We start from the raw sequence: 25,251 nt of genomic DNA, 5'->3' as shown, positions 1-25,251 counted from the left end.
ATGTCCCACACAGCATGAAACACCTCACCTGCAGCAATCCGCTGTGGCTTTCCAACAAAGCCTCACGTGGTTCCGTGCTCCATTTAGAAGTTTGCCCTGTCGCCCAGCCCCAGAATGGAGCAGAGGAGGAAGAAAAGACTCTGCCGTGTTGTACATGACCGCTGACAGAAGGACTGAGGGAGACAGAGTGGGGAAGGACAGCAATGATTAATGTGGAGGCTGTGTGGACCCAAGAATATCTTCCCACTGCCCTCCATCTTAGCTAATGTGACCTGCCATATGGGTCACTCATTACAGCGTGTGTGTGTGTGTTAGTATGGACAGACTATGGCTTTAGGTCGTATCATTTTATTTTTTTTCCTTTATGCAATTCTTTTGTTTGGAAAGCTATAAGCAACACATATTTTGTCTTTTTAACATTTGGCAGTATTGTAATTCTGTAATAACTCTCTTTTTTTTGTCGAATACGTCACAGCTCTGTCCATTTTTACTTGTTTCCTGAATGTAATCACAGTCCAATCCATGTGAATCAAATGTGACTTTCAATACAAAAGAGCCTGTGTTAATATTTTAGGATTATAATGCTAGTAGATTGTAAATTGACTTTTTCACATGCTAATGTAATTCAATTTCCTTTTCTCTCTGTTTCTCATCACCACCATTCATTTCTTTCCTTTTCTCATTCACTGATTTTTCTTCTTCTTCTTCTTCTTCTTCCCATAATCCCTCTCCCTCCCCTTTTCTCCTTGTCTCTCTCTCACACTTCTCTTATCCCCCCTCTGCAATACTGTTGCTCATCCTCTGCTCCTTTCTCTCTCAGGTACATGATGAATGTGACATGGGATGGCAGAGACTTGTCATTCACGGAGGACGGCTACCAGGAAAACCCAAAGCTGGTGGTCATTGTTCTCAACAAGGACAGAGAGTGGGAGAAGGTAGGATCTATGTCAGATGCGTGCGTCAGGGTTGGTGTTGATTCTTTTAATGCAGAAATATTTAGAAAAAGAGCAGTAATCGCTACCAATTCTCACAAATGAAGCCTTCAGTTTTGGTGCTGACTAGCCAGACACGTCCTAAAGGTCTGAACATATATGAGATTTCAAACATAAAACTAGCATCAATGCAGCGACTTATCAACAACAGTTTGCTGTGTAAAGATATAGTGTAATAATGGCATCCAAAAGGAAATGAAGTCTTTATGAGGAGTTTCTCGGTTCTGTGTTTCGGCAACCAATCCAACTGCATACGGATGTTGAGTCCCCTCTGTTGAAACTGTATATGCACGTTTATGAAGTGACCGTCCACAGCAATCAACCAGTGCCCCAAGCTGAAAAAAATAATCTTATATACCTAATTTATGTGCACTTGTTCCGTCCAGCTCAGTGTCTTTGCACATCTGATTCTACACAAACACAAACTCATGAACTGGAGCAGAACCGTGTGTAGAAACGGACACGTAGGGACTGGAATGGAATAGACACAAGGAAGATGGATGAAGTGAAGATAGTTTAATAACTCGCTGCAGCCAATTGTCTAATGCTCGTGGATTGATTTTAATGCTGTTCTGTACACAACTTCTCTGGTTGTAAATTAAATGTGAAAGGAGGGGTGAGGTGTGGCCGATACGCCTGATTTTTTGTTGGTTTAAAGAAATTTGGACTCAGTATTTGTAGTTACAGCCCTGAGAGGTGCACTTCAAAGCAAGATTAGTGGGTTAACCAGATATGTTGAGCCCAAAGTCAGAGTTTTCAATGTCACAATGGTGCCGCTCTTTAAACCTGACTAGATCACCACAGTTAATCTGATGCAGGAGAGGTTGTGTTTAGAGTTCTGGATATAAATCGACTCTAAGAAGCGTCTCTCTTTCACCAATTTGTTTCCTGACTCTGAGGGAATGCATTATATATGCAAATCTGTTGAGCTGTACATTACTAATGCCAGTGAATGAAGCCACGCGCTCCTAATTAGCTGTCAGGTCTGTTTTACACAGCTGGCACTGCAAATTTATTCGTCTACTGGTATTTCTTACAGATAACATACAGTCAATAACATGAACAACACTTTGATTTGGCAAAAAAATAAAAGGGATATACTTCATTATGGGACAGAGTCAGTCACATTGGAAATAAGCAGCGGAATTGATGAGTAAAATGAATATATTAACTCACGATTAACAGTTTTCTGCTAGAATTCCTCTCGTTTTTTACAGTCATAAACCTGTATCTTCCTCGAAGCTCTCAGTTATCACAACATGTTCCTCTGACTGAAGTTGGTGGCACATGATTGGTCAGTTTTGTGCAGAGAAGGACTCACATGCTTCACCCAGCTGAAAACTCGGTCAACAAAGAAAGTGGATAGACCCGGCCATGATTTCAGTTTTCTCTGACTGGGGTTTTAGGTTTTGTCAAGCCGGCTTACATAAAGAAAGCCTGACTATGTTAAACTTGCTTCATGGTGTGGCCCTCTGGTGTTCCTGTTCTGTGTTGCTGTTTCATTATCAATACAATTCATATATTTTACTGTTACAGCATGTTAGTCTGCACTTTCTTTCACATATCTGGCAGCAAAACCAAAAAGAATCTGTGATTACCCCGTACCCAACACAGACATTTATAGAATTTAAAATGAACGAACAGACACTGAACTACTGCCCACAATCTTTCATCGACATGTCACCGCTGGGAAATGCAGTGCAAAAACCAAAAGTGGCAATAAGCGCCAAACACAGTATTGAAAATGTTGCCTCCGTCTCATCATACGGCACTTAGTTGATCAATGGGCTCAATTACCAACAAGCTTATGGATTTCTTTAACTGGTTAATACGAGGAACCTTCTATAAAGAATGGCCACTGGAAATGCCTGAGTATTCCTGCCGTTTTTAATGGACTTTAAATGGCAGCCATGTATCTTTATACCTACATCTGGCTGCCTCGTGCTTTGCTTAAATGCCTCGTATTTAATGTCCCGATAGCTCATACTTCAGCGTGGGTGAGGGCTGAAAGGACAAGTTTGAGAGAAAGATGGGAGGAAAAGGAGAGGTGTGGCTAAAGGAAAGATTTGGATAAATAAGAAAGGGAAGTTTTTTTTTTAATCATCATTCTCCTTTTCCTTTTGGCACTCGTTCCTCTTTGCTTCTCCTCTCTGCTGCTGTCTCTCCATGCGGTTCCTTCCCCTTCTTCTCTCAGCCTGATAATTTGTGCACTCTGCTGTTGTGGTCTCTGATAGCACCTCAAAACCACAGTTAATCAAAACCCAAGACCTCTGTTATTGGGGTGGCAAGGGGTCACTGCTCTCACGTGCGCGTATGTTTACCCTTCAGTGGTGGTTATCGACAGAAAAACGCTCTTCTGGAGACTCGTGCTGCAACCGGTCTGGTTGTTATTCAGGTCACATCCATGTGTGCGCGCGTGTTACAGTATGCAGTTTAGTTTGCCGCAATCCGCACAGTCTCCACCCAATCTTTAAGACTGGCTTTTTCATATTTCATACTGACACACACACACACACACACACACACACACACACTCTCTCTCTTGCACAAGACCCTTTTGTTGGTGTGCTGAGGAGAGGTGGAGTGTGCTGTTGTAAACAGAGCGCCTGTGAAATTGATCAGTACAACTTCACTGTGGTGCAGAGAAAGAGACTGAAAAGCAAGAGAGACAGAGAGACCCAAAGTGGAAACATAATTGGGAGCTTCTCTTTCTCTCTCTCTCTCTCTCTCTCTCTCTCTCGCTCTCTCTCTTCCCTTTGCTTCGTCTCTGGTGCTGCTGTCCCACCCATGCGCCAGAAATCAGCGGCGGCACACCAAGAGAGAGAGAGAGAGAGAGAGACTTCTTCCATGATGATCAAGAGATAAAAATTCAGTAACTGTACTAAAATATGGATATGCACTAAAAATATAAAATGTGTCCCCCTTGGGGCACGGGAGGTAGAGACAGGGAGAGCAGAGCAATATGGAGTGATACCGAGACGGGCGGGCGATGGAGACAGATGGGCCGAGATAGCGAGAGCAAATGAGCGCGAGAAAAGGAGACACAAAGAGATAGAAGAGAACCTGAAAGAAAAAAAGAAAGAAAAAAAACATGGAGGCAGGGGGAGGTGGAGCTGAGCCACCAGCATGTGTAGGCTCTTCTTTTTTCACCCACCACAGGTGTTTAGCACTCAGGTTTTCAAAGCATCCACACCTGCTCTTCTCTGCAGCAAACACATGCTGTTGGTAGATTTTAAAGTTTAGGCTACTCATAAAAATCTCTACACCTGCGCAGTTTGATGTCATTTGGTTATTTATTAAAGGTTATGTAATTGTCTATGAATAACTGTTTAATTCAAAAGAAAGCTCGGTTTCGCAGCGAGTCACGTGGGTACACTTCACTAAATGATGAGTCTGGGACCTGTGCGAGGGGATTTATGCAAAGTTAGGCTTTTATCTGGGTAAAATGTGCCGGAACAACTGCACAGATATAGCAGCAAAAAATAGAATAGCAGCTGAATTGAAGTGGCATACTTAGGCACTGTAAAAGGGAAAAAAAAAACAAAGATGGTGCATGCTCTGCTTCATGATAGATAAGAGTTCTGTACATTTGCACTTGCTATAAAACTCTGTTTCTGTTTTATATAAGACTTACAAAAGCATGACTCTGCAAAATGTTAATTTAATTTAATATTTTGCTTAATTACTCAGATAAACCAGGGCATGTCCTAAATGACTTTCTCTCTTGTTCTAATGAGATTTCTTACATTTTATGATGTAAATATGAATCAGAATAACTAAATATTGATGCTTTAAATTACTAATTTCAAAACTGTTACACTTTAGTTCATGTTAAAAAGACCATATGTCCTAATTTACATTTTAAAAGTAATAAAACAGTTTGATAAAACACCATTGAACACACATAAGGCGATGTCATGCACCCAAAATTACCTACAATATAAGTAGCTTGTTGCTAGTCGTATCTATCAAAACTTTATGTTCACAAACATTAATAATCGCATTTCTAATCACATTATTAAATGCTGCCTCGTTTGAAGTATTATTCACCACTTCAGGTGATTGTTCCTTCATCACATTTAGGTTCCACCGATTCTGCACCACTTTCCGTTGTTGTGAGACCATTAAATGCTGCATTTTCAAAGTCTGGTGGATTCTGCGAGAGGTGGATCTCGCTGACAATGCATACCAAAGTGGGCTGCCAGTTCCTCTAATCAGGTGTCCTCCATATCTCGCTCGCTCTGCATTACAATAGCCCACCAGAGAGACACAAGCTTTGCAACTCTGCATAGAACACCCTGATAACGCCATGCAGAGCTCTGTAAAATATTTACACCTGCTTGTTTCCACTTCTTGTTTGATCAAAATGTATTTTTAACTTTATGTTTGCTTCAACATCATGTCTCCATCACTTATTAAAATCCAAGAGGCGTTAATTGTGTTACAGTATGACTTCACCGACTGAATGAGAGAAGTGTATTTACCGATCAGAACCAGGATGTTATGTTTTATTCCTGCTGAGTAGATGGAGTGTGTAAATTGCTTCAGGAACTGCTGTGGTGTTAGCAGCCAGTTCACAAAATAATTATTACAGACAGCATGGGATTTGTGCTTGGAGAATCACAATATGGAGAGCAGACGCACACAAAAGCCCATGTGCATACACCCACACACAAACACACACAAACACACACACACACACACGTGCATTTTCGATCCAGACGTCACTATTCTCTGAATCTTAATAAAAGGGGCCTCGCTTTAAGGAAATACGTCTAAATCAATGGCTGCAGTTTCTCTCGCACTCCGTCATCCTCCTTCTCTCTGCCCTCGTTTTTCCACACATAAACATCGGCAGCGCACGTGCACCCTGACACATGCAAGTAGACACAACACACACACACATTCACAGACACATTCAGAGCAAGTGTAGGGTGCAGGAGAGGGAGAGCAGAATCCATTTTCCCGACATAATTTTGTCTGACAGGACTGACAGATACTGTTTTATGACTGAATGGGTTTCTCCACGCTATTAGGAACTCATTCTCCCATAATGCAACTTGCCACAACGATAACTCTCCCAGGGAGACTGGCACAGAGAATGTGCTCAGTGCAGGAGCCCTGACCCTTGTTTTTTTTCTTTTATTCTTTTATGATGCTCTCTCACTTATTCAGCCATGTTCTGGTTGACTGTAGCACTTGAGTGCGTTCGGATGTGCACACGCGTAGGTCAAACAGAGTACGAGAGGAAAGTGCGAGAGAGCGACAGTGTGAAATAGATAAAACAGAGAGAATGACATGTAGGTACAAGAGAGCAAAACCTTTCAACAAGCAAAGATAACGACAGAAGAAGAGGAGGAAAGAAAAAAACAACAAAGGAGGGTTGAGATGATAACACAAAGAGTAGTAGATGAAGCAAAACGGGGGATTTTCAAGAAAACATAAACTGAAAAGATGCAGAGAAACGTAGCGCTTCTGGGCCGGAGTGTCACCTCATCACCAAGTGGCTCTAAATCTGTCGCAGGGTGATAATGCGATAGGATTCGCACCATTGTTTGTTACTGTGCAGTAATCCCGCAGGCCCTATCATCGTAACCTCCCGCTGGCCTCCATGTCACATGACCGCACACACACACACACACACACACACACACACACACACACACACACATGCGGCGCTTTCTATGCATTACATGCGTTTAATATCTGGTATTACATCCGGGGAGATTCAGCATTCTGCCGCTCATCCAGTCGATAAAGAGAATCCTCCCTCCTCTCCGGGCATTAATTTATAACCCCTCTTTCTTTAATTAGAGACCGAGAGGAAGAGCGAAGAGGAGAGCAGCAGGACAGGAAATCAGAAGAGTTGCTGAAGTCAGCTTCTTCTTCTTCTTCTTCTTCTTCTTTACCTCCTCCTCCTCCTTTTTATCTCTCGTTTTTTGTCAACCATCTTCTGAGTAGAACATTTATCTCTCCTCTGACTTAATTGGCTCATCCAGAACCACTACTCAAAAGCTTATATCGGTCAGTGATGGGGTCAAACAGGCTTCAGGTCTGCGTCCCTTCAGGTTTATTGTCAGCGCTGTTTGTAATGAAATTTAAAGGATGAGCAGTCAGAGCGACCTACGCGCTTTTAAATGAAGCGCCGTTCTTCCAGCACAGTTCTATTTCCTACTTCCAATAATTCAAAAAATACACTGTAGGACATGTAGTTAAAAGCCCAGCAGAGCTTGCACACAGCTGGAAACTGATGTTTTAGCATCTCACAAAGACTCCCAACCCTTTGTTTCGGAGACACAAGTCTTATCTTGCTCATTATGCACAAATCCCCCCTCATTTTTACATTACCAATCCCATTTCCTACTATCCCCACCCCTTTAATAGACACACACACACACACACACACACACACGCACACACACACGTGCATGTGTGCCGATACATGCACTCACTCACTTGTGAAATGCAAAACAGCTGGGCTAAGACAGATAGACAAATGCGACCATTCCCTGGAGAGAGAAGGTGACACACAAGAAACTGCACACATGCCACCTCAGCGTAGCGTCCTGCTTCGCTGTCCTCAACACAAATGTCTACACACACTCACACACACACACACACGAGTGCGCACACGGTTTGAGCGATGTAGCCGACAGCAGAGTGAGCTGTTGACAGTGGTGCCGACTAAGAGCTGAGAAGAGACTCTAATCCCTGTCAGAGGATAGAAAACCACTCAAAGCAAAACAATTAAAATGCTAATTTCACTTCCTCCTCTCTGCTCGCCTGTTAATGACTTAGCCAAGCATGCAGGCAACAACGCTTGTGTGTATGTGTGTGTGTGTGTGTGTGTGGGGGGGGGGGTAACAACCAGTGTCTCATGACTGCAGGGTCAAAGGAGTGACAGTTTAGCATTGCTATATTATGCGTATCATGTGTGCAAATGTGCTGTGTGCTTTGTTTTAGTGTTTTATTCAGAAAACAAACAAAACAAAATGTATCTTAAAGGTAGAGTCAGCGATTGTAATCCCAAAGTCCCGTTCAGACTCGCCCTCCTTTCCGTTAATCTGATGGCATCTGAACATGTCGATTTCATGTCTGAATGAGCACCCTGGGCTCTTTTCAGTAAAAGTAAAAGTGGCGGTAATCTTAATAAATCGGACCTTTCTGTATAATTTTTAACACAGAACAATTCAGACATGCGTGTCATTACAGTAAAGAACTTGCGCGCACAGGTGAAGAACGCTTTTTCAACATTTTAGCAGCGATGTTGGTCCAAAGCACCTTTTTTCTCTTACAAGTTCACATCTATTACACACTGAAATGTCCACAAAGACAGATGACAATGGAGACAGAGAATGTAACAGGTTAGATAAAGACATTAATAAAACATTAAGAGGAGCTAAGATTTAGTTTGTTGCCTCCAGCTGTTTGTAGGAGTCTTTCCTCTCAGGTTATTACATACCAACAGCACCAGACAGCAGCAGAATCCATATGTATGTCTGAAAAAATCATTCTGTGTATTTATGCACATTTAACAGCAGTAAGTTAATTAAATACTGATAATTACAAAGGATCTTCAACATGGAGACTCAATAAGCCAAGATGTAAAAGGAAGTTGAGAAACAGTGCTTAACAAATGTATTATCACCACCCAATGAAAGGTTTGTGCCACAGCTGCTCTAAATTAACAGCATTGGTAATTACCCAAATACCTTTTTTATGTTTCTTTAATGGTGAATACGTAATGTAATATGTAATATGTAAAAGCTCTTCCACTGAAATTATATTTTTAATGCTAAAATATAATTATTATTGCTATCCTTGATTTTTTAAAATGATTGTTTTACAGAAAATTGAAAAATAATAACAAAGTACTTTATTATTTCTTGATTACTTTGTCAAATTAGAGTTATTTACTTGCATTCCTGAACAGAAAAAAATGAGTTTTAGTGGTTGAATGTCATGCTTGAGTCATTTGACTTCTAAGAGAAGCCCAGTGGCTCAGAAGTACTTCTTGGATGATCTATATATGTATACAGTGCTTAACAAATTAGACAGGTGGTCTCATAAATGTGTTAAGCACTGAATATATATATGTATGTATATATACATGTATGTATAATTTGTTGTACAGTGGATTTAGATTAGTCTGTTGTTACTTGATGTACTATCTAATCTTGTGTATGACAGATATCACCCACATATCATCTCTCTGTCACTTTCTTGGTTCTGTCTGAATGAAGCTCTGAGGAAACTTATTGCCAAAGTGATCGACGTCTAAATGACAGAATGCTGCACAAAGTGGCTCGGACCGATCCCCACAGCACTGCTCCATCATGTCCCGGGCTTGCTCAAGCTCGTGCACATTCATGCTTGTGCACAGGACCAGGAGAAAGAGAAGAGAAGGAGAGACAGGAGAGGCATTATGAGCGAGAGGGACAGCAAATCTGGCATCATAATATGCCAACTAGCTGAATATCAACAATAATTCTCCAGAATTACAGGATCCACCTTTGACCTTTTCCCCATTTGTTAGTGGTTGAGAAATCCAGCCGTGAATTTTTTTTACATCTCTGCGAGTGTGTATGTGTGTTGCGATACACAAAGACGCCCGGCTGTAAAGTCAGATTCTCCACTCGGCTGAATAGGAGGAGAGGAGAGGGGGAGACGGAGGAGAAAAGAACGCCTTCTGAAATGGAGGGAAAGAGTCGGAGCGAGGTTTTGCCATTTTCTGGCTCCAGCGTTATTAATTATTGAGAGTCAAGCAAAGCCTCGGTGCCTGTTGCTGTTTCTGTCTCTGCCTTCCTTGTCAGACACAAACATGTATAAATACCACACGTACATATATATTTGCAGACAGATGTGGGTGGTAAAAGAGCATCCATAGGGGGAATCTGTGACATCACAGCTCTGAAAACTTTCTGAATTATTTACAGGGTCACAGCGCTATCATACTGTCATATTCATATACATGTGTGTGTTTGCATTCATAGCAGGAGATGTGCGTTTTGCCATGCATCCCTACACACGTTGGTTCTAATCTGTTATTCTGTTCATATCTGCGTTTCTTGGTAATAATATTTCTAACATAAAAACAGTGTGTCTTCCTTTCTGAGCCCATCCATTTCCTATCTGCGTTGAGTTATTAGGAAACAAAATGCAGCAGTTAGGACACTGGACATGTTTCCTTTGCCCTGCTGTGTTCACTAAATGAATAATTTCCCCATCCCCCACTTCTTCATATCTGCAGATTAGCTCAGTAGTTAAAGCGACTGCCTGGCAAATGTGAGGTCGTAGGTCTGAACCTAACAACAGCCAACCCATTAAAGCATCCTTGACTCCCAACCTCCGAGCTAATTGCGGAACACTTCATGGAATCCCATTCTGTCCACACTTTAAATCTGTCAAATGTTCTTTTTTTTTTTACCAACCTCATTACCACTAACTTATTTATCGTTTCACTTTTTTATTATTATTATTATTATTTTCCTTCTCCCCTTCCTTCTCTCCTTGACTGCCAGATGGGGAAACTGGACAACCGCAGCCTGACACTGAAGTACCCGGTGTGGCCGCGCTTCAACTCCTTCGGTGACGCCGAGCTCGACGACAACCACCTGTCCATCGTCACCTTGGAGGAGAAACCTTTTGTCATCGTGGAGGATGTAGAAAGGCTCACCGGTACCTGCATGAGGAACTCCGTGCCCTGCAGGAAGCATATCAAAGAGTGAGTGTGGTGTCTACTTATTGTAATGAAAAGACGAGCTTGTTTAAATGTTCACAGAATCACGCCAGAGAAGAAGCTCAGGTAGATGGACTATAGTATCGCTAGTGGTAGCTCTAAGGGACTATTTGCTGAAAGATGTTGAATACAATGAGGTGGAGCGAGTAGTTAAAGCCGGAAAAGCTGCCAGAAATGGAAAATACAATCTGCTCTCTTTTCTAAGCACGATCATATGCACCCACTTCAATCGTGCCAAAATAATCACGTTAAAAGTCAGCGATTGCTTTTTGCTTCACACAGGATTTTGGTTTTTGGTTTCTTGTCTTGGAGTTTACATCAGCAGCTATGTGTTCCCCTGCATCAACATTACTGCAGAGATGTCAGTTTGAACACAAACTTTGTGCTGTATGTGCGCCTAGAAGGATCTGCAACGACGCTCGGGCGAAATTTATGTCACACGAACCCTTGTGCACTCGCAGATTTTGAAAAGTTGAACTCTCTTTGCTGTTGTGTGTAAAAAGACCCATGATTGATTAAAGTCTCTTGTCACGGGCCAAGAGAAGGGGCAGAAGTCTAATTCTTCTCGGACCGCTTGAATTACAATATACTAAAAGGTTATAATGGAATTTTTTTAGCAAGACGGTGCCAAAAAAAAACAAAACTGCTTACTCAAGCTTTAGTGTGGTCATGAAAAACCTTCTAACCTCTGCAGATATGGAGTGGCGTAAAAGGTTTAAGACTGTAAAAATACAACACACGGACAGTGATGGAAATATACTGCAGTCTCAATGGGATGCTGTCTTTAGGAAACCGTTGTATGTATGAGACGGGGAGCTACGCATTCCACAATATGAGCGTATTCGATAATCAGGGGATAGAAACGTGTATGTTCTGTTTTCCTCAGCGCTGTAACTGTGTTCCTCTGCTCCTTGCCTCGCTCTCTCTCCTCTCTCTCATGAGCATGGAAAGAGGTGCAGTGCGCGATCTATGCAGCAGCTTCTTTCCTCCCCCTGAAAATGGAGGCGACTGCTGAACTCAGCAATTTACTTCCTTCCTTACCAATTTTCTCTCTAACGCCCAAATACCTCGAGCCTCTTGCTATATTATGTTCCTGAACTTCACATCCACTATGTGTGTGTGTGTGTGTACATCACTGAGTGGCTTGAGTGCTGCTGAATCAAAGCATGTAATTGGTTTGCAGATAATTTAATAATATTTCTCCTCAGTGGAACACACACATTCACGGACACGCAGTCAGATTGGCATTTCTGCTACACACTTTGTGTCACTCTCTCCCTGCCTACATGTACTGTATGTATGCAAAGTGACTGTCTGGAACTACTACTACACACACACACACACATGCAAACCCACAAACAGAGCTGATTAAGCACTAATAGGGTCTCAGGGAAGAGGCTGACAGAGATTTTCATCCAGAATCACTGTGAAGTAGGGCGAAGGATAAAGCATCTCCAAGGAGGAACACAAACACACATTCACATGCTCATAGAAACTCTCCGTTGCCACATGTCCACTCACTCACAGGCCAATGCGTTCGGCTGCATCCCTCCCCTCCCACAGCGCAATTCCCACTCAAGCATCCGTAGTGTCCATTTGGAGAAAGAGGGATGGATGGAGAGGGTGGTGGAGGGGTTGGATCGGGGTTGGAAGAGTATCCATGCATGCAGAACCAGAAATTCACTCATCCAGGCTGGGCCTAAGAACAAGCCTTACTCGCGCTAACACACACACACACCAGCGTGCACAGACGCACACTGCCCTCTCTGGAGGCCCCTCAGGCCCTGTAGTGTTTCTATATCGAGTTGGCCTGGCAACTTCACAAACAGCCTCCATAACATCACATGCTCCCGCTGCCTGAACTGTACTATGGCCTGCCTAAATGAGTACACTGTGTTCATGAATGCAGCTATTAAAGTTCTGGCCTATATGCTTGCTCTGTCAGTGCACCCGCCAGCTGAACCTGCCAGAAATTTGACTTAGCTGTCCTTATTTTTATTACAATAATTATTATTATTATATTTCTTGTACGATTCTGATCTAAACTTATAAATTACTGAAGTTTCTTTTTTTCTGTGTGGAAAAGTTGTGATCAGGGCTAATGCAAGTTTTTAATGCCTACATCGTGTAGTTCATCTATCTATGATGCTGTCATAATCACTGTGCTTTTTTTAATACTTAATTTGTAAGAAAAACTGTTAAATTGCAACGAATAAAACTGCAAATACTCTTTCAAAAACCTTCATTTTAATTTGACAAGGAGACGAAGCCGATATCAATTCCTCTTAATGAATCCCACTGATTTTGTTGACACGTCCTGTGTTTGCAGGTGCTTTTAGGTGCAATTTAGCTTCTTCATTTTCAATTAGTTCAGCAGCTGCTATTGATAATCGCTTGTCACATCTTTAAAAGTCACCCCGGGTGACCGGGTGCGCAAAGTTTTACTAAAAGTCAACTGCTGACATAACACTGCCTGCTTTCTCAAATAAATCTTTTTTTCTCTTTCTTGTGTGAACCTATTAGACCATAAAAAGTAAATTCCTTTCCAGTTCAGAGACAGGAAAGAATTCCACTTGGGGAGACATTTGTTTGACAGATCGATGGCGACTAGTGAGGGTAACACTTGGGGCAAAAACTGGCTAATGTTTATCCAGCACTACAGAATCACTCCAAAGTGACAGAATTTCATCTCTGAAAGGTAACTGCAGAGTCACAGCCTGGATGTGTGGAGGTTCTGTGCTTCTTTCTTCTTTTTTTCTCACTTTCCGTCAACTTTGCGCCCAGGTTGTTGTTAAACTAAAGGACGAGGTTATCGTCTTCTAATTAGCACACATCTAAAAGTTAAATGAGATTCCCAGGTGGCTGAAAGTTGATGTGCGCTCCTGTGTGTGTGCGTGCGAACACTGTCTGAACTCTCCTGCTCTCGAATTCATATACACAGATGGTACAAGGCTTGCAGATGCAGTGCCGTCAAAACCTCTATCTCAAGAGAGACAGACGGAGAAGGAGAGAAGGAGCATATTTTTTTATTTTTTTCCCCGAGTCCTCTGTCATTCCTGAATAGAATGACCTGAAGTTAAAGGTGAAAAAGTCTCAGGGTGATATCTGTTCATTGGTGTGGTTATATAAATTTAACAAGCAGGATGGAGAGAAAAGCGAACAGAAACATGTCTTAACTCAGAAAAGCTTTGCAAAGGTGTATGCATTTAAAAAGTGGATTCATGTGTTCAGTGTTTTCTCATGCAAACAGCTGGTGTTTTGCCTGCTCATGTTTAATGCAGCCGCTATAAAGCGTTCCATCCACGTCGTTTTCTTTCACTTCCTGTCCTGGATCTGACATCCGACGAGTCGCTGCTCAAAATTCTCAGCTTAACGACGCGTGTGTTTGTGTGTTCCTGCAGCAACACGACAGAGGCTGGTGGGACGTACATCAAGAAGTGCTGCAAAGGATTCTGCATCGATATTCTGAAAAAGATCGCCAAGTATGTGAAGTTCACCTATGACCTGTACCTGGTAACCAATGGCAAACATGGCAAGAAGATTAACAACGTCTGGAATGGGATGGTGGGAGAGGTGAGAGAAACCCATCTGAATGTGTGTGAGTGTGAATCAGTGGACTCTGAACCAGAGATTAGTCAATAAAGACCCCTCGAGTCAGATATTAGCTCGTGGCACCCAAATGTGTGTGCAGCCACATATCAGAATCCATACATGATGCACACTGTAAGTTCTTCAGCTAAAATGATTGCTGGCTATTGAGTATGTCATCAAAGGCAATTCATTTTACAGTTTTCTCTCTCTGTATGTGCATACTTCGTGATGAGGTGCTGAATATTACACTGGCTTTTTAAACACCTTTCTTTTTCTCAAAACGGCACAATAAGCAGCTTGTTAGCGCTTTGGAAAGACGCGATGAATCACGTGTCGTATTGATCAGTCTTGAAATAAACAACGCAAGCCCAGCTGAGAGGAAATTAGAAATGTTTGCATGACAAAATATTCCTGTTCCTCGTGTTCCAAAGGAAGCTTAAGTGTTGACTTTGCAAAACTTTCACAGGCGGGATGGAAAAAAATAGAAAGAGCAGCTAGGAGGCTTTGGCACCAACTGTAAATGCTGCGAAAGTAAACAAATCTTAGCTACTCCTGCAGAAAACTCCTTAGCATATCTTTAATTACCAGCTTCAACTTGAAGGTAAAGTCCCAGAGTTCATTTAGAGACTGTAAACTTTATAGATGTCGATATATTTTTATGGCAGGCTTCATTCACTCGGTTCAAGTTCGTTTGGCATTCGTCTTATTTAGCGGGCGGCTCCTGCTTGCATATTGATTGTATTGATTGAGATCTAGTCTGAGATTAAAAACTTTAATGGTGTGAAGTCAGTAAAATGTATTTTCTTGTGCATATATTTGGCATGCATTTGCATTTATCTGATTTGTAGATGTTTTGTCATGAAAAAATTGCAATTTTAAGTAGTTTTCTTTTTTGATTGTTTGTTATGTTTGACTGTCACAAAAATTGATCATTATAGTCTAACTTTTCTTCTTCTTTCCCTTCTCTTCAATCATCCCTCCTCATGTATTTATCCCTGCATTCCTCCCCTTCCCCTCCTCCTATCAAGGTGGTCTATAAGAAAGCCGTCATGGCCGTCGGATCTCTGACGATCAATGAGGAGCGTTCTGAGGTCATCGATTTCTCCGTCCCGTTCGTGGAAACTGGGATCAGCGTCATGGTCTCTCGTAGCAATGGAACCGTCTCCCCGTCAGCCTTTTTAGGTAACTGTCACCCCGCTAACTGTTGCTGCGCTGTTGGACTCGGGAGAGAGCGGAGGGAAGATCTGTCTTGTTTGCTTTTTCGGCTGGTGCGAGTGCAGAGCGGTATTTGTTTTGTGTGCGCGCCTGTGTGTTCCCTGAGATACAGAGCTGACAACATAATTCAGTTCTGTTACACAGCTGTCAATACTTGCTCTTTCATCTGAGGGATTTAGCTCAACTCCCGCTTCCTGCCACACTGACTCTCACTTACCTGAGAGGGACTTAACCGCAGGATTTTAACCTGAGAGACCACGGATATCCCTGTTATGGCTGCTCAGGCACGTTCATTTGATGCCGAGTGCTTCGTCCCGAGTTCCTGCGCGCGATATATGACGCCACAGACACAAAGGCACATTCATTCAGGCATAAACACACCGAGATGGTCAATGAAACAGAGGAGGGGAGAAAAAAGCACATGCCAGCACACAAAGACACAAAGACACAAAGACACACAGTCAGGTACACATGGTGACATGTATGCAGCATGCAGTTAGTCCTGTGAAAGTGGCAATTATAAGGGCTTAGCAGGAAAACCCCATAATGGCTGCTTGCCAGCACACACACACACTCTGCACTTGCACACACACACGCACACACACACAGTGAGAGGCCGTGTGCCAGCAGTGCGCTCCCATACATTAGAGCAGAGTTTAATCTCTGCAGTAGTGTTGTGAGCTCAGAGGGAGGACAGGAGTGCTGACACCAGGGGTTCCTATACTGTACCCCTCCTCGCACAGTCAAGTAGGAGGCGTGCCTGCGTATATGCAAGTGTGTGTTTCTGTAGGGAATCTACAGAGTTGTGTGTGTGCACATATGCAGCATTGATCTGGTCCTGAACATTGTGCTTTTTTTTTCATTCTCTTTCTTCTTCAGAGCCATTCAGTGCATCAGTGTGGGTGATGATGTTTGTGATGCTCCTACTGGTGACTGCAATGGCTGTGTTCATGTTTGAGTACATCAGTCCTCTTGGCTTTAACCGAAACCTGGCACAGGGAAAAGGTGAGCGTCGACAACGCACAAAGTATATTTTCTATTCAGTTACACCGCCCGTCTTGATGTTCTTACATGTCCCTTCTTGTCTCTCTTCTCTCTCTCAGACCCCCACGGCCCTTCCTTCACTATGGGCAAAGCCGTGTGGCTGCTGTGGGGTCTGGTCTTCAACAACTCTGTGCCTGTGCAGAATCCAAAAGGAACCACCAGTAAGTTCATAGTGTCAGTGTGGGCCTTCTTTGCTGTCATCTTCCTGGCCTCCTACACTGCCAACTTGGCCGCCTTCATGATTCAGGAGGAGTTTGTTGACCAAGTCACCGGGCTCTCAGACAACAAGGTAATGAGAAAAACAAATGGAAGAGGGAGTTTGCTGATTTGTGTGTGTTTCTCAGTTTAAAAGTCACTCGCGTAAATGATCAAAAGTGATGGGAATGTTAGATGTCGGCATAACAAATTGTAGCGCTGCTGTTTTCGGAGTCTGAAGAGGTTGGAAAACACTTCTTCTTATTTCTCTACTTTTAAACGTCTCGTCACCCTAAAATTAGATGGCTGAGAAATCTGTCAGCTTTCATGTGCTCGTCAATGTACAAGTTTTACAGTATAAATGCAACTTGTGCAGTTTTTTTAGTCAGAGTCAACAAAGCAGAGCCTGAAATACAACACAGATGCATTTGCTGCAACAGTAGTATGACGTGTATATGCTTTATGTGGGTTTGCATAGCTAAGCTGTCCGATGGAAAACAGTTCTCCGGTGCTGCGGCATGAATTTTTAAAAGATGCGTTATGAAAAAGAAATGACACAGTTATGAGCACTTAGAATATTTACATTAGAACGAAAGGTATGTACGGAAGCTAAAAAGTTGACCGTGCAGCAGAAGGAGGAGGACGGACTGAAATATTAAACAAAAAAGGGGTCAAGCCAGATTTAGAGAAAAAGAAGACTAAAGGGTAGAGAGTTCCCGAGGACAGAGATACAGATGTATGGGGGGCGGAGGAGGAGGCACTACCAAGGAGAAACTGATTTAGAGAGTTTTGACAAGATACAGAAGGAGAGACGAAGGGAGGGATGGAGTAAAGGGGTAAAGCAACTGGCAGGAGGGCAACTGAGGACTAGCGAAAAGCCAAGACACACAAGATGGTACAAGACAACAGGCGGACAGATATGGGCCAGGTTGACGGCTGAGGTAGGGAGAGGAATGGCATGAGGGAGGGAGAGGAATGGGCGGGGGAGACAGTAAAAGATATGGAAAGACAGGGAGGGTCAGGGAAAGAAAGGAAGCAGACAAAAAGGGTAAATGGTCCGCTCAGACAGATATGCTGAGAGAGGACGGACATCGAGCCAAGTGACCGGCGAGATGATGAGGAGAGGCCCCTGTGGAAACGCTGTTTAGAGTAGTTTCCTCAAATCCGCTTCAAGTGGTTTTAGACCTCTAGGGGGCAGAGAGACCCAAAAACCACCTTATTATAGCTAAGATATTAGAAGAAACTTACAAATCACGTGTTTTTGTCACCTGAATACAAGATGTTTTAGCTCTTACTTGGTTGTTTTTTAACAGTGACTGCAGCTAACATCTTGCACACACACATTTTATATAGAAGTTCAGGTTCAGTATATCTGTGCAATGGGAGCTATGTGAAGCACCAACCCTGTACATAATAGCCGACCAACTCTACCCCCACAACAGATCTTTAGAACTCCTTTTACAATCAGTGATTTCAGTGGTGATTCAGAAATCCTTCGTGAGGCTTATTGTTATAACACCTGCTAATTTTCTTCAGCATGAATTTAATGTAGCTCATGTTTTGGTAGTTGTATACGCAAGAAAAGGAGACCATGAAAAAGCATTTATGTAAATATAAAATGCAGGTTTATTCCATCAGTGACTGTCCAGCAGAAATACAACAGCTTTGTGTGATAACTGTGGGGAAGAAAAAAGCACATGGCACATTCGTGGTTTCTTCTAAAGTAATTTACTAACTGCAGGGAACTGTCAAAGTAAAATACTTTGCTTCCTGCTTTAATTTTAAACTCCAATCAGCCTAAGTTTCAAAGAACTGATGAGCAATTGTGTCCTACTTTACATATACAATTAGTAAAGTCGTGGTATTTGCTCACAATTCATCACCATTCCAGCCAGTGTCGAGAGAAAGCGCTGTTTTTATTTGTTTGAGGCGTTTACGGAGAGCGCCGGTGTAATGAATGTTTACTGAGCTGTTAAGCCTGTCTCCCAGGTATGCTGTCTCATGCACAAGTGGAAAAACGGTCCGTTAGCTGATCTGTGGCGTTTCAGGCTGTGCCACCATGAGGGAGTTTTTATTTACAACTCTGGCTTATTTGCCTCCACTTTCTGCTCTCGTTTCCCAAACAGCTTAATAATAGAATATGTTTTCAGTGCCACAGACTTTGAGAATTCCAATTTTGGCAAACAAGCGCTCCGCTGTAGTTCTTCTTGTTATCCTGTGACAGCATAATAGCAGCAATAACTCAGTTTTGGAACTTCCCAACCTGCATCCATTTTGAAGTGATCTGAAACAGTGGTCAAACTACCACAGTTAGTTTTTTTGTATGTTTGGGTTTTACTGATCAGTAATGGATTTTAGAAGGTTGATTTAATTCATAGTCTCTCTGTGTAAAGGAAGCTGTGCCAAAGTTGTGTGGAATCAGTGATTCTTAGGTGCACCCAGTGAGCATTTCTCTGTTAAAAAGTTGAGCAATTTCCAAAAAAATGTCATACATGCACCCATTTATTGCTAACTGGCATTCTAAGTTAGTGAACTCACACCCATACACCACATCATTTGAAAAGCAAAAAGCACATTTTACTTTTTTAGAAATCGAAGCTTAGCCCCCTAAGTGCTTGCACATGCCTGTTACAGGTATTAAGCACAATGCCTCTATTTTTCGTCACACTAAACCTGCTATTCTTGTTCATGTCCAGAAGGAGGCGACTCATCTGGTTGCAAAAAGACATCAAATTGCATAGACGTCTATGAGAAAATGATCATACTTCTATTCATTACCTCACTGAACATTCTACTAATGAGTTTATGGTCTCATTCCCCAGTTTCACTCCTCCTTCAATATAGCACAATGGTCATTTTCCACATTATGGTCCCATTTAGAGGAAAAAAGACCATAAAGCAGGGTATGCTGTTGGGCGTGGCTATGTTTAATTGACGTTTTACCACTGTATCAGTCAGGTCCACTACATATTCATTGCATCTGGTTTCAAAAGAGAAAGATGACCAAATTCTACACTCAAGGGTGCAAAGTTTTAGTTTGCAACCAACTGATAATGTACCGATGGCTATGTTCACTTTATGTACAGCAGGGGTCTCGAACTCCGGTCCTCGAGGGCCGCAATCCTGCAAGTTTTAGATGTTTCCTTCTTCCAACACACCTGATTCAAATGATCAGCTCAGCATCAAGCTCTGCAGAAGCCTGATAACGATCCTGATCATTTGAATCAGGTGTGTTGGAAGATGGAAACATCTAAAACTTGCAGGATTGCGGCCCTCAAGGACCGGAGTTCGAGACCCCTGATGTACAGTCTGTGGTCTGAACACAAGCAAACGTGCTGAAAAATGCATCGTTGCTGCACCAAAATCAGGATTGCTTTTAAAAAGTAGCTCTTAAACACATATAAAACAGAAATACAAAAAAATATCCAACTTAAAGTTAAAGGAAAAGCAGTGTGGCCGAGTGTTTATACTGCTAAACACCAAATAGAGCCATAAAACACACATGGACCTTTATAATCCCAGCTTCGGGGGAGATACACACTGATTGTAGTTGTAGACATGTAGAGAAACAGAGTGGGCGATGGTTGAGCTTTGAAATCAAGTATCTAGAGGCCCTCAATATGCACCACACACGCACCAACACTTGTACCATAGACAAAGACACACACACATGTGGGAATCGACAGAACTTGCATAATAAGGAGGTATCAGGAGGAGAGCTGCAAATCAAAAGGGGATAACATGATGATATTTCTGCATGTCTGTATATCATATACAGTATATTTGAAGCCCCCTTCCACGCATTTGAAAATCCAACCCGAAAAGTCACATGAGAAATAAACACGGCATCTCAAGAAAATCCCAGCATCCGCTTTGTAGTTTTGAGAGCGCGCCTTGCTGTTTGTCGCAGCGGTGAGTCCTCCTGCCTCCACCTGTCTGAGACACAAACCCTCTCCTGCTTCTGCTCTTTCATTTTCTCATCATCTCTGCTGTTGAGCTTCCGTTCGCAGCAGCTGGTGCAGTTCTTAAAAAGCCCTTCGCTGGTAATTATCCATCAAGAGAAGAGCACTTTCCCAATCTGCGTTCCCCTTCTTGGCCTGCAGATTCTAAACAGCCAATCCCCCCCTAAGCTTTGCCGTATTTACCCTCTTCTGACCTTATAGCTTCTGCTCGACCTTAAGAGAGGAACAAAGGAATGGAAGATAAGCAGAGAGAGGGAAACAATAGCGACTGTGTATGAGTGTCTCCTGAGGGCTATTGCCTGTCATGCTGACACACACATTACATGGCATCACCGCTAACGTATGCACGCACACAGATATGCACGGCGGAGTTTAACTTGTCAACCTGACCTGATTATACAATAGAGATGCGCATGTTTGCAACCAGATACTGTGTGTAAACATCTAAAAAATATTTACATATATATATTATGTAGATGCATGTATGATGTAAGTAGTTCACATAAACAGTGCACACTCTGGCAAACAAACAAACAAACCGGATGAGTTTTATGGATGTTGAACATACGCTGAACAGCTCACCAATGCTCGAAACATACTAATTGAATCCTTCACGTGCCACCTATGTTGAGTCAGTGTTGTGTTGTATGAATATGTGGAAACAGACATGTTGATGTCTGAAAGGTTACGCAATTTTACTTTAGAGAATTGCTTTATTACCACAGAGTGAAAGAGTTCCTTTTGTGGCGCGCACGCGATGCGGTTAGAGTGGATATAATAACACACACTTGTAATTGAAAGGGTTCATTTGTTTCTGGCACTGAGGGCAGATTGTTACCACAGCGCTTCAGGGCAGGTAGTTGCCACAGCGACAAGCACACTACTACAGAAACTCTTGACCTGTACGCTGATACACTGACTAGATTGTACCTGAGGAAAGGAGGGCAGAAAGGGCAGACAGACATGATGGGAGATTTTTTTTAAGAAACGGAAAAGAAAATCAGTTGGAGGAAGAGAAAAGAGGGGGGGGGGATAAAGTGACCTCTGAACTATAAAACTAAGGGGTCGTCTTGAATGATGTGTGCTTTATTTTATTATTTATGAAGCCTAGATTTTCCAGATTGGGGGGGAAAAAAAGAGTTAAGAGAAAAGAGAATCTACAAAACACAAAAACAGTACCTGACTTAAATTTGGATCCCTTTCAAAGTCGCCGCCTTGTGCAGTGATACTCTGCTCCCAGCGCTTTTGCCACGTTTGGAACATTCCCTGGAAGTCCCGTTCTCTAAACACCATCTGTGACACATGCTGGATCTCCTACGCTGTGTCAAAACAGCGACCCTTCAACTTAAATTTCATTTTGGGGAAGAGGAGCTTTATTTAGTGAGGATCTAAATCTGGCGAGTGAGGCTGGTTGGTCGGTGCAGCCAAAAAAAAAAAATCTGTATTTTCAACATGCTGTGAGCGGGTCTGTTGTCATAATGGGGCACGCAGTTGCTATCCCACCACAGTTCAGGTCATTTGCACCAAATGTTCTTCACTAAGACGCCTTAGGATGTTACACTCGATGAATTCACTGTGCATTACCCTGTTAGCATCAAAGAAAACATCAAGCTTTGTGCACTCCTGAACTGATGCGCCTTCTTCGATCTTGGACACTGTGAGCTCTGTTTAGTCTTTGGATTATAACCATTGACTTAACTTTCCTAATGATCCACAACAAAAGGCTTGGCTCTTCCTGGGCCTGCTGACAACGATCCTTGCAGGCTTTTGCAGAGATGCTACATCTGCAAGTCAATAGTGAAACAAAAACCTGCAAGTGGTTCCAAAAAATGTTGCAATACAGGTCCTGATGTTCAACATCTCACAGAATCCTTACAACTGCATCAGTGGCATGATCATCTTGGACCAACGTAAAGACAATATGAACTCTTTGATCGCACCTCGTGATCGAAAATTTGAATTAAATGTAATCTAACACATGTACATATAACCCCATCTGGACGATGGCTAACCTTTGGACTGCTGCCAACCTGGTCAGGACTAAGAGTGGGAGAACCATAGATGTTAGTATAGTTCTTAAGGATGCAGTTTTGGCTACCAGCTAAGAATAACAAATAACTTGACCGTATAAAACCTTTTGTACCTTTACCAGACTGTGTTTGTGCGAATCTGAAGATGCTCAATTAAACTCACAGAAAGAGAAACTTTTTGACTTTGTGCTTTATTCCACGAAAATTGCCTCCGCATAAGCTACCAACAGGGTATCCGTCTACGAGTGCAACCTGCCCCCACAAATTCAAAGTTAGATAAACAGAAATAGCTTTGGACGTTCTATTGTCTCTCACTGTTTCTTTATATGTACATGTTCAACCTCATCTCTGTTTTTTTTTTCTTTTTTTCCCCTCTTTCCTCCTTTCCTCTCCTTTGTTCTTCTCTCCTCCACCCACAGTTTCAGAACCCGTACGCGTACTCACCTCCGTTCCGCTTCGGGACGGTTCCGAACGGATCCACGGAGAGGAACATCAGGAAAAACTACCCGGCCATGCACCAGTACATGGTGAAGTATCATCAGACGGGAGTGGTGGACGCGCTCGTCAGCCTAAAAACAGGGTAAAGAGACTCTGTATGTGTGCGGGTGTTTGTGAGTAAATTCACTTTTACATCAATCATTCCTGTAAAAAAAAAAAAAAGATTCACCTAACAAAAGTCTGTAGTTTTGTTTGTGGTTGTATGCCTGTGTGAATATGTGTGTGCTTATGTGTGTGTGTGTGTGAGTGTGACAGGTCCTCCGAGACTGGGGATGAATGGACTTCCTCATTGGGAACAGCAGGAGCTATTTTTAGTGCTGGTCTCTATAGTGGGACCGATGGTGCATGTGTGTCTGCGTATAACGGGGATTGAGGAGGGGGTTATCACAGAGCTAGCCAAGGACAGATTGAAAGAGTGGAACCATCTGAGTGGGGCGGGGAGACAGAACGGTGAAGGTAAGGGTGGTGGAATGTAAAGGAAGGAGGACATGCGGAGGGGTGACTCTCATCATGTGGGGAAAAAAAAAAGAAAAAAACAAAACGAGGAGAGGGGCTGGGTGTAGGAGGCCAAGGGCAAGAAGTCTGATTGGAGGAAATGGAGGAATGGTGGTGGGCAGGACGGATGGGCCAAGAGACCAAGGAAGGAGAAAGTGGTAATGGGATGAAAGGGGGAGGGCAATGGAAAAGGGAAGACAGGAAAATTGAAGTAGAGAAGGGAAAAGGGAGATTGGGAAAGGGAATGGGGACACGAAGCGACGAAGAACATGGTAGAGGACAAAAGGTTTACGAGATGATATGATAAGGAAGATGCTTCTGATTGGTTAATGGCTACAGGGGTGTGATCCAATCAGGTTATTAGCTCAAAGGAGAGGCTGCCCCACTGGGAGACATCAAAAAGGGGGTTAAAAAAGACAAAAAAAAACACAACAAATATGAGGACATGATTTTTATGCAGTTATGTCTTTCAGCTCGTTATCCTTCATACATAAGTCATAAGTGCACTGGATGTAAACGCATTAAGACGGCTTTAAACCACTCCAGCATCTGTAATACGCTCCTGTCTGTGCAGCGTTATTAACATGCAGCGCACATGCACATACAAGAGCTGGAAGTAAACTATAGCTGCGAGTGCAAAAACGCTAAGAAATGAAAAGTAAAAAATAAATAAAAACCACATGCCCATGTACATACCCAGCCAGCTGCAGGTGTCTGCAGTCAGTAATACCCTCATTGATATTTCTATTCTGTAGTATTAGCAGATGAGCAACACTGCAGCGTTCAGCTATTTGAGGCTCGATGGCTGGATTAGCTGTGATCACACATAATGCTGACAGGCTTTACGCACAAAATCTGTTAGAGCCACAAGAAGCAAAACTATGCACAGGGGAGCTAAATTGATTTGATTACATTCTGGGACCTAAATGAGTCACGATACTGGCAAAGTTTAGATTAAAAAAAATAAAATAAAATCAACAATGGTTGTAATAAAGTGAAAACATTAGGTTCATACCTGTTGAAGGTAGAATCCCATTTCATTGTGCTACCTTTGCATTTTGACACGCAAACGTAGATACAGGTGAGTTACGACTGCTGTGCCGACTTTCCTAAGATGCCAGAGATTCAATGCAGAATCTCGCCATCTCATCCTTCTACCTGAACTGTTTCTCGCTCCTAACCTGTAGCTACAAACCCCTTCAAAAATCAGTGTTGCATGTTTTGCCTTCCATTGAATTCTAGACAGAAAATGTTGTTTCTGTTTTGTGGTTTTCAGGTGTTTAAATTCAGATTTTTGAACAGTTTTACTCATCACATGCCACCTCAAATTTCTTACCTCAATGCTAATTAGTGAATTTGATTTCTAATTTAAATTCTGATGCATTGTTGTCTTTAGGGTGCCAGATGGTACATTGGGTTCAAAGAGTTTTGCCCTGCAGTGGTGTAAAATAAGATTCCGATTGGTAATTTTTCCGTGTTAAATATGACAT

At 42.5% G+C, this 25,251-nt stretch overlaps 1 protein-coding gene across 1 annotated transcript in view; it reads left to right on the top strand.

The window, feature by feature from the left end:
• Positions 1–25,251, top strand: part of grin2aa (glutamate receptor, ionotropic, N-methyl D-aspartate 2A, a) — a 53,708-nt gene that overhangs the window by 16,959 nt on the left and 11,498 nt on the right. Inside the window, exons 4-10 of the mRNA XM_008299764.1 lie at positions 821–935; positions 10,514–10,716; positions 14,133–14,304; positions 15,351–15,504; positions 16,417–16,542; positions 16,641–16,870; positions 23,188–23,348. Coding sequence (XP_008297986.1) covers positions 821–935; positions 10,514–10,716; positions 14,133–14,304; positions 15,351–15,504; positions 16,417–16,542; positions 16,641–16,870; positions 23,188–23,348 — 1,161 coding nt within the window. The remainder of the gene's footprint in view (positions 1–820; positions 936–10,513; positions 10,717–14,132; positions 14,305–15,350; positions 15,505–16,416; positions 16,543–16,640; positions 16,871–23,187; positions 23,349–25,251) is intronic.

The sequence above is a fragment of the Stegastes partitus genome, unplaced genomic scaffold (assembly GCF_000690725.1).
Source record: "Stegastes partitus isolate 25-593 unplaced genomic scaffold, Stegastes_partitus-1.0.2 Scaffold1457, whole genome shotgun sequence".
Lineage (NCBI taxonomy): Eukaryota > Metazoa > Chordata > Actinopteri > Pomacentridae > Stegastes > Stegastes partitus.
Note: the sequence above shows the minus strand (reverse complement) of the source record. Positions and strands in the feature narration are given on the sequence as shown.